Source organism: Lampetra fluviatilis, chromosome 23, assembly GCF_964198595.1.
Source record: "Lampetra fluviatilis chromosome 23, kcLamFluv1.1, whole genome shotgun sequence".
Lineage (NCBI taxonomy): Eukaryota > Metazoa > Chordata > Hyperoartia > Petromyzontiformes > Petromyzontidae > Lampetra > Lampetra fluviatilis.
This window is the reverse complement of record NC_136297.1, coordinates 12,083,474-12,100,469: the sequence shown is the minus strand read 5'-3', so window position 1 is coordinate 12,100,469 and position 16,996 is coordinate 12,083,474. Positions and strand designations below refer to the sequence as shown.

Here is a 16,996-nt window from a genome sequence, read left to right as displayed (position 1 = left end):
ACTCCTTACTAACAACTCCTTACTTGCTAACAACTCCTTACTAACAACTCCTCTATCATTTTTCATTGCTGGGGGGGGGGGGTTGCCCCCCTTCTACCTGAACATCCTGGCTCCGCCATTGGAAGGGGAGCAGAGTCAAGGATGTGGACTCCATATCGGGGATGAGAGGATGGCGGTGATGGTGATGATGATAACAGAGTGACGGTGGTGATGATGATGATGACAGAGTGACGGTGGCGATGATGATGATGATAGAGTGACGGTGGCGACGACGATGAGAGGGTGGCGGTGGTGATGTCGATGGCGAGAGGGGAGGGAAGAGGGGGGAAACGAGAGAAGGAAGAAGCGAGCAGATGTTATCTGCACGATGGAACGGCGTCTGTTTTCACAGGGGGCGGGGAGAGGGGAGGGGGTCCCAAGTGGGGGGGGGGGGGGTACGCGGCCACACACAAGTCACGTGGTTTACGGCAGGCTCTAGCTGATGTAGCTTTGGAGGTGATGACCTCAAGGCCAGGATTGTAACTATGGCTCGGGCCAGTGCTTACTCCCAGCCACGGCAGTCCGTCAACGCCACATCCATCAAAGGTCCCCGACCGTACAGCCTACAGCAGACTGCCGAGGCAGGTTTTGTTAGCGAGCACCCATTGAGGACGGCACCCGTCCAGCTCCCACCCAAGACTCACGTGCCCAGGGTCCCAGCCCGAACTCCCAGGTCCTACTCACCCAGAACCCCCCACTCCCAGATCTCCCACCCCCACTCCAAGGTGCCCCACCGACCTGAGACCCCAGCTGCTGCAGACACCATCTCGGCTGGGACCTCCACGAGCTCCTCCTCCTCCTGCTGCTGATGATGCTGCTGCTGATGATGATGTTTGTGCTGCTGATGCTGCTGCTGCTGTTGCTCCTGCCGCGACTTATTCTGCTGCTGCTGTTTGTGTAGCTGATGCAGCTGTTGACCTTGCTTGTGTCTGGCGCTCTTTGCGTTGCTGCTGCTGCTGCTGTTGCTGCTGCTCTAGTTGCTGCTGCTGCTGCTGCCTCTGCTGCTGTTGTTGATGCTGCCTCTGCTGCTGCTGCCTCTGCTGCCTCTGCTGCTGCTGCTTCTGCTGCCGCTGCTGCTGCTGCCGCTGCTCCAACAACAGCGATTCGGAATGGCGAACAAGACCCAAGGCGTGTCTCACCCCCCACTGCGTCTCTCCCCGTCTCCGCGTCTCTCCCTCTCTGCACCGTCTCTCTTTGTCCGCGTCCCTCTGTCTGTCTGCCTGTGTGTCTCTCTGCTCTGCCTCCTCTCCGCGCGTCTCTCCCCGCGCCGCGTCTCCCGCTCCGTTCAATCTCCCGTGCGTCCCTCCGTCTTCAGGACGCGGCGGCTCTGACTGACTCCCTCGACTTTCCCCACTTCGCGGAGCCGTGGGTCAGTGACATCATCGCGCGTGGTGGGGGGTAAGGAGGTGAGGGGGGAGGGGCAGGGGGAGGTGGGGGAGTAGGGGCGGGGCGGGGGGGGGAAGGAGGTGGGAGCAGCCGGGCGTCATCACGAGACGGCGCTCTGGTGAGGAAGCGTAACCCGCCCCCACACTTCTGGAGGTGCAAGGGTGGGGGTGAGAGTAGGGGGGGGGTGAGAGGGTGGGGGTCAATGTGCAGAGCTGCAGACGTGACCCGGGGGAGCGGGAAGTGGCGGACAGACGTTGGGGGTGGGGGGCAAGGGGCGGGGCGGGGGGGGCGGTAAATTCCCGTTCATCATCGGCAGGATGATCATGTCACAGCCAGCAGCACTCATTATCACTGGAACACCGGTGAGTGAGTGAGTGAGCGAACGAGTCAATGAGTGAGTGAACGAGTGAATGAATGGGTAAATGAGTGAATAAATGAGTGAGCGAACGAGTAAATGAGTGAGTGAGTGAATAAATTAGTGAGTGAACGAGTAAATGAATGAGTGAATGAGTGAATAAATGAGTGAGCGAACGAATAAATGAATGAGTGAATAAATTAGTGAGTGAACGAGTAAATGAATGAGTGAATAAATGAGTGAGCGAACGAATAAATGAGTGAGTAAATGAGTGAATAAATTAGTGAGTGAACGAGTAAATGAATGAGTGAATGAGTGAATAAATGAGCGAGCGAACGAATAAATGAGTGAGTGAGTGAACGAGTCAACTGAATTGGGTGAATGAAGTCGTCATTCGGCGAATGAGTGCTTTCATCACCGAGCAACGGAATGAATAACCCAGCGAATTGACGAACGAGTGAACGAAAAAAGAATGATTGTGTGAATTGCTGAGTGGGTGAGCGAACGAGTAACTGACTGAATGAGTGACACGCACGTGAACGCACGATTGCGTTAAACAACAAAACCAAAGTGCGTAACCGAACGAGTGAAATCCACCGAGGGAATGTCTCAACGAGCTTGACGGTTGACGGACGAACGTAGGAAGGAAGGAAGAAAGGAAGGAAGGGGAATGAGCGAACCAACCACCGAACGAGGTTCGAGAGCGACTGTCAACTCTGCTGCCCGCACCGGCGGCTTGTGGCGACACGTGGCACCCACGCGCGCAGGCCCTCACCTGCCCCTCACCTGCCCCTCACCTGCCCCTCACCTGCCCCTCACCTGCCCCTCACCTGCCCCTCACCTGCCCCTCACCTGCCCCTCACCTGGCTGACGTCACCCGCCGCCCGGATGAGGGATGGTGAGGGGCGGGGGAGGGGTGCGGTCAGGGTGTTGAAGCGTGGGGGGTCCCGGGGGGGGAGTGGGGGTGGAGTGGGGAGGGGGTCTCAGTAGACCGCAACATGCCCCTGGGTGCAAAAACGCGACAACCGGCTACTGATACTGCTGCTGCTGATGATGATACTGCTAATACTGCTGCTGCTGATGATACTGCTGATACAATACTCTTTGGTTCTTTCAAATCTAGACTACTGATACTGCTGCTGCTGATGATGATACTGCTGATACTGCTGCTGATGATACTACTGATACTGCTGCTGATACTGCTGTTGATGATACTGCTGATATTGCTGCTGCTACTGCTAATACTACTGCTGATGATACTACTGATACTGCTGCTGCTGATGATACTGCTGATACAATACTCTTTGGTTCTTTCAAATCTAGACTGCTGATACTGCTGATACTGATACTTCTGATACTACTGCTGATGACACTACTGATAGTGCTGCTGCTGCTGATACTGCTGCTGATGATGATACTGCTGATACTGCTACTGCTGCTGATAATAGTGCTGCTGATGCTATCCTTACTGCCAATAATACTACTGCTGATAATGATACTGCTGATACTGCTGCTGATGATACTGCGGCTGTTGATGATGTCACTGCCGATACTACTGCTTGCTGCTGATACTGCTGCCGCTGATCATGATACTGCTGATGATCATGATACTGCTGCTGTTGATGTTGTTGTTGTTGTTCCTGCAAGTGCTGCGAACCCAATGTGTGTGGATTTTCTTTCCCAGATATCCACAGTCCCAGAACAGCAGCCGTGGGTAACGCACTCGGCTGCCTACCGACACGTGGACATGCGGTCCCGTTTACACCTCCCCCCATCTACCCACCCACTCACATAGCTACCCACCCACTCACACAGCTACCCACCCACTCACACAGCTACCCACCCACTCACACAGCTACCCACCCACTCACACAGCTACCCACCCACTCACACAGCTACCCACCCACTCGCACAGCTACCCACCCAATCACACAGCAACCCACCCACTCACACAGCTACCCACCCACTCACACAGCTACCCACCCACTCGCATAGCTACCCACCCACTCACACAGCTACCCACCCACTCGCATAGCTACCCACCCACTCACACAGCTACCCACCCACTCACATAGCTACCCACCCACTCACACAGCTACCCACCCACTCACACAGCTACCCACCCACTCACACAGCTACCCACCCACTCACATAGCTACCCACCCAATCACACAGCTACCCACCCACATAGCTACCCACACACTCACATAGCTACCCACCCACTCGCATAGCTACCCACCCACTCACATAGCTACCCACCCACTCACATAGCTACCCACCCAATCACACAGCTACCCACCCAATCACACAGCTACCCACCCACTCACATAGCTACCCACCCACTCACACAGCTACCCACCCAGATAGCTACCCACCCACTCACATAGCTACTCACCCACTCACACAGCTACCCACCCACTCACACAGCTACCCACCCACACAGCTACCCACCCAGATAGCTACCCACCAACTCACCCATATCCTCCCCCACATGCTCACCTACCCACCAATCAACCCATCCGCATATCTGCCACTTACCCACCTATCCGCTACCAATCCAAACACCGACCACTCCACCCCCTATGTTTGTTTGTTTGTGAACTTCTTTAGAACCTACCTATCCACATATCTACCTGCCCGCCCACCTACCTACCCTCTACCTAAGCACCCAACTACCACCAACTACCCACTATTATCTCCCCACCCACCTATCGACTCACCCACCTAACCCTACTCGTTCCCAGGACGAGGCCAAGTCAGTCCAACGTTTACCATAAACCGCACTTCTCTTTTCACGAGAATCAGATTCTTTCCGAAACTCCGTCAACACGGCGTGAAGTGACACATACAACCAGACAAAGATCCCCCATATAGCCGACACCAGCCTATCGGGGCAAGTGCTGTGTAGCGAGTAGCACGTATCAAGGGGAGTACGGCGCACGAAGGGGTGGCGTTGACATCACCACGCCCGACCGCCTTTATCTCCCCAGTGCTAATGTTTTACACACCGCAGCAGTTACTCATTTTAAGGTCGAGTCGACCTAGGGGAGGACCCAACACGTGTTCAGGAATTCGTCACTGACGCTGGCCACACACACGTAGCGATACACACACAGGGATACGCTCACACACATACATACCTACACCTACAAAGACACATGCACAAATACACAGATGCCCTGTATAGGCTCTATAACATCAGCCCCATCACCACCCCATCACCAGCCCATCACCATGCCCCCAATCACCATCATCAGCCCCATCACCATCACCAGCCCCCATCTCATCAATACCCCCCCCCCATCACCATAACCCCCGTCTCATCACCAGCCCCATCACCATGCCCCCCATCACCATCACCAGCCTCATCACCATCACCAGCCCCATCACCATCACCAGCCCTAGGCTGGCACGGACGCATCGACGGCGATCGACTCGATCCCTCGCACCGCTCGCATGCGGGGAGCGGTGGTGCAGCGGTTCGCGCCGCGCTGCGCTACGAACCCGGCGACCCGAGTTAGATTGCCCTCTCACGGCCAACACCGGCGACGATTATCTGAACCGGTCCCGGGCCTCGACTAGGTCGACTCGGCCTCAGATGAGTACCCGGTGCGGTGTTGTAAAAACATCGCCGCTGGGGAGACAAAGGCGGCCGGGCGTGGTGCTCGACACCCACCGCCTCGCGTGCCGTGCGGGCCTTCGTAGGTGCTCGCTAACAGCACTTGCCCCTACAGTCTGTTACAGGCTACACGGGGGATCTTTGTCTTTGGTGCACGGCGCGCTTCCGTGACATTTACACCTGTGGCCAACAAAATAAATCCCGGAGCACACGCGACGAGGTGGAAACAACGAGAGATGTAAACAAACAAACAACAATCAGCGTGCGCATTGTGCATCGGATCGCGAACCCGAATCCCGACAATTCATCGACTCACTGGGAGGCAAAGTGGTGGGGGGGGGAGGTGGGGGGGGGGGAGGTGGGGGGTGGTGGTGGGGGCGGGGGGTCTACCCACCCCTGCCTCATCACGTGATCGTTGGCCATTATGAGCCCGGCTCAATTTCGCGTTTTCCTTGGAAAAAAAAGAGTCCACAGTGCTGCGGGAGACCTGCAGCCAAATCCGTGCACACCCCCCCGCCAACTCCCTCCGGACGCCCCCCACCCCCTCCTCCAAATAAACAAAACTCCCCCCCCCCCCCGCTTCTACCGAACAGCGGTGAGAGTCGTGTTCGGGGAACATTCCAACATAACCGCTTCCAGCATCGGGTCCCTCTCCTCCTTCTCCCACTCTTTCCTCTCTCCCACTCTTTCCTCTCTCTCCCACTCTGTCCTCTCTCTCGCTATGTCTCTCTCTCTCTTCTTCTCTTCATTTCCTCCACTGTCTCCTCTCTGTCCCGTCTCCACTCTCTCGCTACTCTTTCCCATTCTCTGCACATCGTTTCATCTCTGCACCCCCCCCGCTGCCTTTCTCCCCTCCCCTCTCTCCGACTCCCTCCCCTCTCCCACTCTCTGCCCATCTCTCCCTGTCTGATTCCGACTCTCTCTCTCACGAACCCCCGTTTATTCTCTCTTCCTTTCACTCAACCTTCTCTCTCACGCCAGCTCTATATTTATATCTCTTTCTGTGTCCCGTGATCAGCCCCCCCTCCCACCGCCCTCTCTCACACTCTCTCTACCCCACCTTATCATCCATGTGCTGGGGTCATTTATTTACCCAGCAAAGCCTCGCCGAGTCCCACGATTCTTCGGGTTACAACTTGATTCTGTGTAAACAGGCGCTGCGAACTGAAGGGTTGGCTGCGTACGGCGCGATAGAAGTTCAACAAACGTACAGTCCAACACGCACACCGCGATTGGGGTCTAATTTGCGAAGCGTGGCCATGGGTTCACCAACGCGACAAACGCAGAAAACAAAGCACAGCAAAAAGAGCGAATATTCATCAGGCCAGCAAAGAGACATTGAACGCGTTTCACGTAAATAATTCAAAATATCGCACAGAGGCAAATCCACGTGAAACGTTCCATTCCCTTGCGGGGCAAATCGTTCTCTGGCAGGTGACCTGCGGACTTGGTCTCAGCACGGACATGGGGTGACCATCATACCCAGCGTGTCGTCACGTTGTAATGTCGGTGGAAGAGAAACCGGCCCCTTGATTTCGGGAGAGGTCCCCATTGAGCAACGTGGCTGGAGCGCGTCCCGTGGGAAGGGAGGCGATGTGCAAGGGGACAGCACGGCACGGCCCATTGCGACGGTGCAAATGTTGCGTAAATGATAACAATGGTAATAATGCTAAGCAACGAGAACTCTGTAGAGTGGAAATCCTGGAAGCAATCCGCGTCACGCCAGACACCAGTGAGCGGAAGTCACACGCGACATTTAGAAAGTGGCATTTAGAAAGTGGCATTTAACACCGCAGCAAAATGCGTTTCCCACCTTGAATTACGATGCCTTTTCCCGAACGGGGATTTCAGCGATGGCGCCACGAACGTCGTCTCCTTTTCAAGGTGACGGAGATTTGCGGACCATTATCCACGATGACCCTGCTACGCTTCGCGGGTTAGGACTGTTCCTTTTTTATTTTAACAATCAAAGCATTCGGTGATGCTGCTGCTACGTTGGATGTGGTGCACAAACACAGCTTAACTCATCACATTCGCCAATAGTTATTGTTATTAGTAGTATTTATAACGCGTGCCTATTTCGTGAATCGGGTGCAATGTTCCATCGAGAACTCGGAAGATGCGGAGCCAGAGGTCAAATACTGAACCAGGTGAGAGTCTGAACCAGGTGAGAGGCTGAAACAGGTGAGAGACTGGACCAGGTGAGAGTCTGAACCAGGTGAGAGGCTGAAACAGGTGAGAGACTGGACCAGGTGAGAGTCTGAACCAGGTGAGGGTCTGAACCAGGAGAGAGGCTGAACCAGGTGAGAGACTGGACCAGGTGAGAGTCTGAACCAGTTGAGAGACTAAAACAGGTGAGAGACTGAACCAGGTGAGAGACTGAACCAGGTAAGGATCTGAACCAGGTCAGAGCCTGAACCAGGTGAGAGACTGAACCAGGTGAGAGTCTGAACCAGGTGAGAGCTTGAACCAGGTGAGAGACTGATCCAGGTGAGAGACTGAACCAGGTGAGAGGCTGAACCAGGTGAGAGACTGAACCAGGTGAGAGTCTGAACCAGGTGAGAGACTGAACCAGGTGAGAGACTGAACCAGGTGAGAGACTGAACCAGGTGAGACACTGAACCAGGTGAGAGTCTGAACCAGGTGAGAGTCTGAACCAGGTGAGAGACTGAACCAGGTGAGAGACTGAACCAGGTGAGAGTCTGAACCAGGTGAGAGCCTGAACCAGGTGAGAGCCTGAACCAGGTGAGAGACTGAACCAGGTGAGGATCTGAACCAGGTCAGAGCCTGATCCAGGTGAGAGACTGAACCAGGTGAGTGCCTGAACCAGGTGAGAGCCTGAACCAGGTGAGAGACTGAACCAGGTGAGAGACTGAACCAGGTGAGAGTCTGAACCAGGTGAGAAGCTGAACCAGGTGAGAGGCTGAACCAGGTGAGAGACTGAACCAGGTGATAGCCTGAACCAGGTGAGAGACTGAACCAGGTGAGAGTCTGAACCAGGTGAGTGCCTGAACCAGGTGAGAGACTGAACCAGGTGAGAGACTGAAACAGGTGAGAGTCTGAACCAGGTGAGTGCCTGAACCAGGTGTGAGTCTGAACCAGGTGACAGCCTGAACGGGCGGCAGCGTGCTGTATAAATTTAAGAAACTGGTCCCATTCATTCCACTGGCGCACCGCGAGATGGAATCGATTCGCAAGCCTCGGGATTTGCGAGTGCAGTCCGCTGGCCATAGCAGTGACTACCCCCGAAGCAAGGGGATGCTCCTCCTCTTACTGCTCTGATGAAACGGCCTCTTACCGCTGAGCTTTGACTGCCATTGACTGCCAGAGGAGCAACCTCCGAATCGTCATGCGCGCTCTGTAGCAAACCCGATGCCATGTCACGTGGCGCACGCGTCATGTTAATTGGTGCTGTGGGAGAGGGGGGGCGAGGGAGGGGGCGTTTGTGGGGTAGGGGTCGTGGGAGGGGGCATGAGGGGGGGGGGGCGGAAGGGAGGGGGGGTGGAGGAAGCGTGGGTGGGGGTGATGGGGCCCAAGTGTGGGATCCTGGTCTTGATGGTGGTGGTGGTGATGGTGATGATGATGGTGGTGGTGGTGATGATGGTGGTGATGGTGGTGATGATGATGATGATGGTGGTAATAATGGTGGTGATGGTGATGATGGTGGTGATGGTGGTGATGGTGATGATGGTGGTGATGGTGGTGATGGTGATGATGGTGGTAATAATGGTGGTGGTGGTGGTTGTGATGGTGGTGGTGATGATGATGGTGGTGGTGATGATGGTGATGATGATGACGGTTGTGATGGTGGTGGTGATGATGATGGTTGTGATGGTGGTGGTTGTGATGGTGTCATGCATGATGGTTACAACGATGGCGACGTAGACGATGTTGATGATGGTGTTGACCATGGTAATGCTCGTCGTGCTGGCAATGGTGACGAACGATGGTGTTGATGGACAAAATGTTGTTGATGGTGATGATAGCGATGATGGTAATCGTGTTGATAGAGAAGATGACGATGGTGGTATGGGTGAAGATGGTGGTGGTGGTGATGGTGGTGATGGTGGTGGTGATGGTGGTGGTGTAAGGAGGCGTGGTGCGTCTCCCCGCACTCTCCCCTCGCTCTCCCCGCCTCACAGGAAGCCCCACAGGAAACTCTATTTCTCTCTCTCTCCCACGGAACAGAAGGGAAAAATAACATTGTAGCGATTTCACTCAAAATTAAAAGATGTAAATACATATCCACCCCCCCTCTGCGTGGACGGGAACCCCCCGTGGGGGTGGGGGCTGGTGGGGGGGAGTAGGGGGGTGGTGGGGGGGAGTGGGGGGGGATGGGATGGTGTGGGGGTAGCCCAACAATCCTCCTCCTCTCGCCCTCCCTCTCCAGCACTCTCCCTCCAGTTCTCTTCCTCTCCTCCATTCTCTCTCTCTCTCGTGTTCCTGTTCTTCACGATTTAAACAAATACATTGTTTTTTTTTAACAGTATCTGTCTGCCAATCTCGCTCTAGTCTCTGTTGTAAGCTGAGTGGGAGTCTCTGTCGTGAGCTGAGTGGTGAGCTGAGTGACAGTCTTTCTAGTGAGCTGATTGGTGAGCTGAGTGGTGAGCTGAGTGACAGTCGTTCTAGTGAGCTGTGTGGTGAGCTGAGTGACAGTCTTTCTAGTGAGCTGTTTGGTGAGCTGAGTGGTGAGCTGAGTGACAGTCTTTCTAGTGAGCTGTGTGGTGAGCTGAGTGACAGTCTTTCTAGTGAGCTGTTTGGTGAGCTGAGTGGTGAGCTGAGTGACAGTCTTTCTAGTGAGCTGTGTGGTGAGCTGAGTGACAGTCTTTCTAGTGAGCTGATTGGTGAGCTGAGTGGTGAGCTGAGTGACAGTCGTTCTAGTGAGCTGTGTGGTGAGCTGAGTGACAGTCTTTCTAGTGAGCTGTGTGGTGAGCTGAGTGACAGTCTTTCTCGTGAGCTGAGTGGGAGTCTCTCTAGTGAGCCGTCTCTCGAGTGAGCCCCGGGGAGTTGAGCCGAGTGGTGAGCTGAGTGGGAGTGTCTCTACTGAGCCGAGTGGTGAGCTGAGTGGGTATCTATCGCGCCCTGTCTCGCTGCACGATGGCCTCGCTAACCGCAGCTCTCGCCGGGAGAGGATTCTTATGAACCTCACGGGGGCTCCCCCCCACCTCCTAATTGATTGGTGGATTCAATTCGGTAAACTTAATTGAATCGGTGCTCAATCTCTGTGGTGCAGAGGAGCCGACGATGAGTCCCCCATTAACGAGCTTAATTAAAGCGCCTGCCCCCCCCCCCGCCCGCCCCGCGCCCCCCACTTGAAACTCCACAAGTTCTACTCTTCACCGATTCCATGGCGCACCACGTGGTCCAGCAGAGCCCCCCCCCCTACTCCATACCCGCCTTAACTCCGCAGGCAAAGAGCCATCGCCCCCCCTTCCACCCACTCCCGCCCCTCGCCCCCCCCCCCAAAACCACGTCCAGATGTGACCTCGCAGTGGGCGCGAGTCGGAGTTTCTGGTTCAGAAAGATCCAGGAAATGAACCCAGATCCCATGAAGACTCTGCCGCCTGATAGCCTCGGCAGCCTGGAGCAATTAAATACGAGCTGCGTGCGTGTGTGTCTGTGAGTGCGTGTGTGTGTGTACACTCTCATGCACGCCAGTCCTGGGCCTCCCCTAGGTCGACTCAAACTCAAATGAGTGCCTGGGTGTCGTGTGTAAAATCATCGCCACTGGGGAGACAAAGGCGGCCGGGCGTGGTGCTGGCCACCCACCCCCTCATGCTCGCTAACAGCACTTGCCCCAACAGTCTGTTCGCGTTATATGGGGGATCTTTGTCTTTGTCATACACACCACCCACTCGCATTCATTAAACACAGACGACACTGCGACCATAGACTCAAGATACACCACCCACTCGAAGCACTCACGCAGACTGTAGCAATTATGTACGTGTGTGTGTGTATTATGCATACTCTCATATAAACACTACCCACTCACACTACCCACTCACACTACACACTAAAGACAAAGGTGCCCCAGAAAGCCTTCGCCACCCTGTTGGGGCAAGTGCCTTGCTTGAGCGAGCAACTATGAAGGTACACGAGGTTGTGTGTGGCCAACACCACCACACCCGGCCGTCTTTGTTTCCCCAGCACTGATGTTTTAGACACAGGGTAATATTTTAAGGTTGAGTCGACCTAGGGGAGGCCCAGCACCGGTTGCAATATTCGTGAGCTGGAAAATCTAACAATTGAACTCGGGTCGCCGGGTTCATAGCGCAGCGCGCTAACAACCACACTACCGCTCCCCACACACACTACACACAACACGTGGCCTCCTCACACGCCACACACACTCCCTACACACACGCTCACACACACACTCACACACCCTACACACACACTCACACACCCTACACACACACTCACACACCCTACACACACACTCACACACCCTACACACACACACTCACACGCCCTACACAAACTCACACTCACACGCACGACACTCACACACGCACACTCACACACTCACACGTACGACACACACACACGCCCTACACACACTCACACGCACGACACTCACACACACACACGACACACTCACACTCAAGATACACACTCACACACACGACACGCACACACACTCACACGCACGACACACACACACACTCACACACTCACACACGCCCTACACACTCACACACACGACACACACACACTCACACACACTACACACACACTCACACACACTCAAACTCTCACACACGACACACACACCTCACGTACGCGCGGCACACTCGCGTGGAGCTGTAACAATGTCACCACGCCGCGAGGCGTCTGCTTCACGAGGGGGGGGGGTGACGTTAAAGAACCCGAGAGGATGGGGCCGCGGTGTGTTGGCATCGCAAGTTCAAATTCGAAAATTACTCGAAAGTTGCCCTGGGGGGTTTGGGATGAACAGGGCAGCCATCAAGCGACCATGCCCCCCCCCCCGCCTCCTGGCGACAGCCTCGCAGCCCCCCCCCCCCTCCTCTTGCAAACGAAGACTCGCATCGATACCGGCTGCTTCAACAACAACAACAACACAACACGTGGACACTAACGAGAGTGTTCACGTGTTTCTGTTGTTGCTGCCTCCGCGCTCTGGAGACCACCTGGAGGTGATTCCAGGTGCGCGTTGACAACGATGGCGAACGAGTGAGAGACTCGTTGACTTTCTGAAGCTATTAACGTGACACTTGTTATCATGTCGCGGCGTATTACTATCATCATCATCATGATTGTCATCCTCTGTTCTCTTTGCCATTCAAAACGATAGTCCAACATGAGCGTTAACATCATTTTTTTGAAGTACCCCAAAGTTGCAGGAACCGTGATGGTCACAAGAGACGCGTGGTTGAGGGCGAGGGCGTGAGTGGTGGTGCGGGAAGAGTGTGGGGAGAGAGGGAGAGTGTGGGGAGAGTGCGGGGAGAGTGAGGGGAGAGCGTGGGGAGAGAGTGAGAGACACGGAGAGAGTTCGGGGAGAGCACGTGGAGAGTGCGGGGAGAGAGGGAGAGACGCGGGGAGAGACACGGAGAGAGCGTGGGGAGAGGGAGTGAGCGATGGGCGATGGAGTGACGATACGGAGACCGAGAGAGCGAACAGAGGAGGAGGAGGAAGAGCGACGTGAAGAGAGAGAGAGATTATGTTTTTTCATGAAGGGAAAAGGAGGAATTGAAGGAAGAGCGAAGGATGTTTTGAGAGAGAGAGAGAGAGATGGGGGAGACGCGGAGAGATGCAGGGGGGGGGGGTAGAGGGAGATGATGGAGGGAGGAAAAAGAGACGAAGGGAGCGATAGAGGGGAGGAGGGAAGGAGGAACAGATGGACGGAGAGAGAGAAACGTGGGAGGGAAAGTATGAAGAGATGGTGGGAGGTGGGGAGGGAAGCGGTGGGAGGTGGGGAGGGAGAGAGGAGGAGAGGGGGAGGAAGTAGAAGGGAGGGAGGGAGGGCAGTGGGAGGAAGGGCAGTGGGAGGGATGGACTTATTTATTCAATGTTGCCCTCTTTCTCGGCGGAAGCGACAGCAATTGAAATCAGATTTTCTTTGGCTGCCTTTGATGGGCACCACCACCACGCGCGCGCGCCCCGCGGCTCCAAGATCCGATGCGGGACAAAGGAGTGGGGGGGGGGCTGACAGCATCGAGACGCAGATATAGGTCACGCAGACATCATCCTCGTCGTGATGATGAACCATCATCAACAGGAGGCCTCGCCGTCTTCGTTAAAACCGTCGGGATAATTCACTGCACGCGCCTTCAACAACATCATCATCGTCATCTCCAATGTTATCTCAGCCAACGTCATCCTACAGCATCACTTGATCCACCTCGTTGTCATAATCGTAACCCCCCCCCCCCCAATCCTCCTCATCTGTTCCACCTCTTCTCCCATCATCATCCAGATGGACTCCCTCTAGAACCTTAGCACAGGACAACGGACACGCACCCTGCCCATCAGCTAACATACAGAGGATGAACTCGGAGCATACTCAGCTCGCCCTCCCATGCGGCACATTCACAGCGCGCGGTGCGTGAGCGGTGCGTGGACACGCGTGCGAGTGCATCTGCGTCCCCGTGTCCCCCCATGCCCCCCCCCCCGTGTCCCCCTCTGTCCCCCGTGTACCCGTGTCCCCCCATGCCCCCCCCCGTGTCCCCCCGTATACTCGCGTCCCCGTGTCCCCCCATGCCCCCCCTCCGTGTACCCCGTGTACTCGCGATTCCGTCTCAGACGCCAGATTTCCCTAGGAAATGCGTGGCATTCCAGAGCGAGCGCGTGCGGTCGAGAAGACGAGAGAGTCTAGAGAGAGAGAGGAGAGAGAGGCGAGAGAGGAGAGAGAGAGAATGGAAGGGAGGGGAGAGTGGAGATGAGCAGAGGGTGCACGCGGAGTGGCAAACTTTCGCGACCAAAACCAATCACGCTAACGGTTGTTTTGGGTTCGATGGCGGAAATAATAAACGCGTCGTTTACCCATCGCCACCCGACACAGCACAATTATAAAGGGTTCGTCACCTAAACAAAACGCTGCAGTTAGCTACTACACGTCGTGGCTTTAGCCTCCGATCCGTTCAACGGCGTCGGGAAGACGAGGCAAAGTTTGCGAGTGGTGGCGATGCCACCCGGAATGGATCCCTCGGGGCCAGGAGCTCGGTTCGTGGGCGATCGTCTGACTTGGGTTGTGGCCACGGTGGCAATTTGGGCTGAACCTCAAGCTCCGCTTGCCTGGCCCCGTCCTCTCGCGGTTGTGGGGTTGAATCTTGACTTAAAGCTTTCGTGACTGCAGGAATTCATATTCTTGGGTCTTCCGGTAAAGTCACGTCGATAGGTTCAAAGAAAATAAGAAAACACTACGACGTTTCGATCGCAACACAAGCGTTCGTCCGTTTTCTTCCTGATGACGAACGCTTGTGTTGCGATCGAAACGTCGTAGTATTTTAGTTGTGGGGTTGTCCGAATTATACTTCAATTACCGCCCTATAGGCTCACTTGCTGCACTCTGTTTTCCAGCGTTGTATGTATGTTGGACTTCGTTCGCACCGTACGTAGCCAACCGCGCTGATTGGAGGTGCGGCGGTAGGACAGCAAACTAAACTCACAAAGCTGTTCCAAAGAAGTTAGTGTGTCCATGGAGGTCATCTAAACGTGCATAGGTCCAGTGGCTTCCTAATGCCAGAAGGAAGAGCTCTCCAGATGGCCGAACCATCGACATCACCACCACCACCACCATCGCCTGCATCATGTAATTTGTCATGTTGAACTTCTTTCGCACCGTACTTAGCCAAGCGTGCTAAGCGGTGCCACGGACCTCGCACGCGCCCACGTGTTTGGCGCGGCAGCGTGGCGGATATAGAAACAGGGGCACCGCAGTCTTGCACATAACTCCGGTTCAACATAAACACAGTGCAAGTAAATAAACGTGCAATACAATAACAAGACGACATCACCAACGACCCGGGGGTTTAGAGGCAAAACAAAAACTAAAAAACAAAACGGTGAAACACATAGACGGGTTGAAAATATAAACCGTCGGTAATATTCGCTGTGCTTGGCAACGTGTCTATACTGCTGCTGCAGGTGTCAAGTACGCGTGCAATGCCCTCTGTGTGTACCCGTGTCGTGTGTTCCATGTAAAGAGTTTTGGAGAGGGGAAAAAAAACAACGGCCGGAAGCGAAGCGTCGTGCGATTGACGGGCAGAGCAAAGGTGAGATCCAGGGGACAAAGAGAGGAGGCATTGGGAGAGAGGGGTAGCGGAGAGTTGATGAGACGGGGGACAGAGGAGAGGAGAGAGAATATGAGGTGAGAGAACAGAGAGAGAGATTACAGGGGGGAGGGGAGAGAGATGAGATAGAACGAGCGGGGGGGGGGGGTGAGAGGGGAGGAGAAGGGAGAGAGATAAGTGTGAAATAGAGGGGAGAGAGATGAGAGTGAACGAGCGGGGAGGGGGGTGGGGGTTGGTGAGAGGGGAGGAAAAGGGAGAGAGATAAGTGTAAAATAGAGGGGAGAGAGATGAGAGAGAACGAGCGGGGGGGGGGGGAGAGGGGAGGAGAAGGGAGAGAGATAAGTGTGAAATAGAGGGGAGAGAGATGAGAGTGAACGAGCGGGGAGGGGGGTGGGGGTTGGTGAGAGGGGAGGAAAAGGGAGAGAGATAAGTGTAAAATAGAGGGGAGAGAGATGAGAGAGAACGAGCGGGGGAAATGGGTGGTGAGAGGGGAGGAGAGTAAAACACCCGAATATGCGCAAATAGTCCAATAAATTGTGATGGACGGATGGGGCAATGGATGATGGGGATTTTATTTTGGACCATTGACAAGGGCAACCTAATGAGGGGGAGGGGACAGGTTCACTGCTCCCCACTTTGATCTCTCTCGCTCTCTCTCCCGCCCCACATGTTTCTCAGAAGCTGTATTCATACTGGAGGAATCCGATGAGCTCTAAAGCTCTTTTTTACAGCTGACCAGGAGACTCGCTCTCACGCTCGCCCTTCTGAGCCGCTCCCACAGAGTCGCTCACTCATTCACGACAGCGAGCGAACGCCTTCGTAGCAGCCCAGTGTGGGTCGTCATCATCATCATCAACATCCTCGCCACGATCTACCCATTGCTCGATGGAGACCTCCCCAATCCAGGGTATTGCAAACGGTGGTATCCGTCGGATCGTGTGACATTCATGACCGAACGAACACAAGCAAGCAGACATTACGCCTCCTACCCATACCCGGGTCTCTTCACACACGAACGTGCAGCTCTGTTTTCGTTTACACATCCCATCAGCAACACTGCCTAGCATTCAGTTAACGCAACAAACCCCTGAAGCGGTTCCGACATTCAGGATCTCATCAGCAGACTCAGGCGTGCTTTGAACTAATACCGATAAAAACTGCCAGATGTTAATAGGTAAGGATTGGTCTCGACTTGCAGTGTTACATCAGCAGAGTCAGAGCTGTTTAAACCAATGCTGAACTGCCAGGTCTTTATTTCGACATGCAGTGTCTCATCAGCAGTGAAGACTTGTTTTGATTCAATGCTGGTGAACTGCCAGGTATTTATAGGTAAGGACCCCC

General features: G+C 54.8%; 2 protein-coding genes across 3 annotated transcripts in view; both read right to left on the bottom strand.

Annotated features, from left to right (window-relative positions):
* COX6B1 (cytochrome c oxidase subunit 6B1) overlaps positions 1-16,996 on the bottom strand; it is a 215,377-nt gene that overhangs the window by 105,321 nt on the left and 93,060 nt on the right. The window lies entirely within an intron of this gene.
* LOC144940808 (cytohesin-3-like) overlaps positions 1-16,996 on the bottom strand; it is a 39,214-nt gene that overhangs the window by 20,176 nt on the left and 2,042 nt on the right. Inside the window, exon 1 of one of the 2 annotated variants that reach the window (XM_078867234.1) lies at positions 778-990. The exons of the other annotated variant lie outside the window; for it this stretch is intronic. Within the exon in view, the coding sequence (XP_078723360.1) occupies positions 778-805 (28 nt within the window). The 5' untranslated portion in view covers positions 806-990. Of the gene's footprint in view, positions 1-777; positions 991-16,996 lie in introns of those variants that run through there. 2 annotated transcript variants of the gene reach the window in all.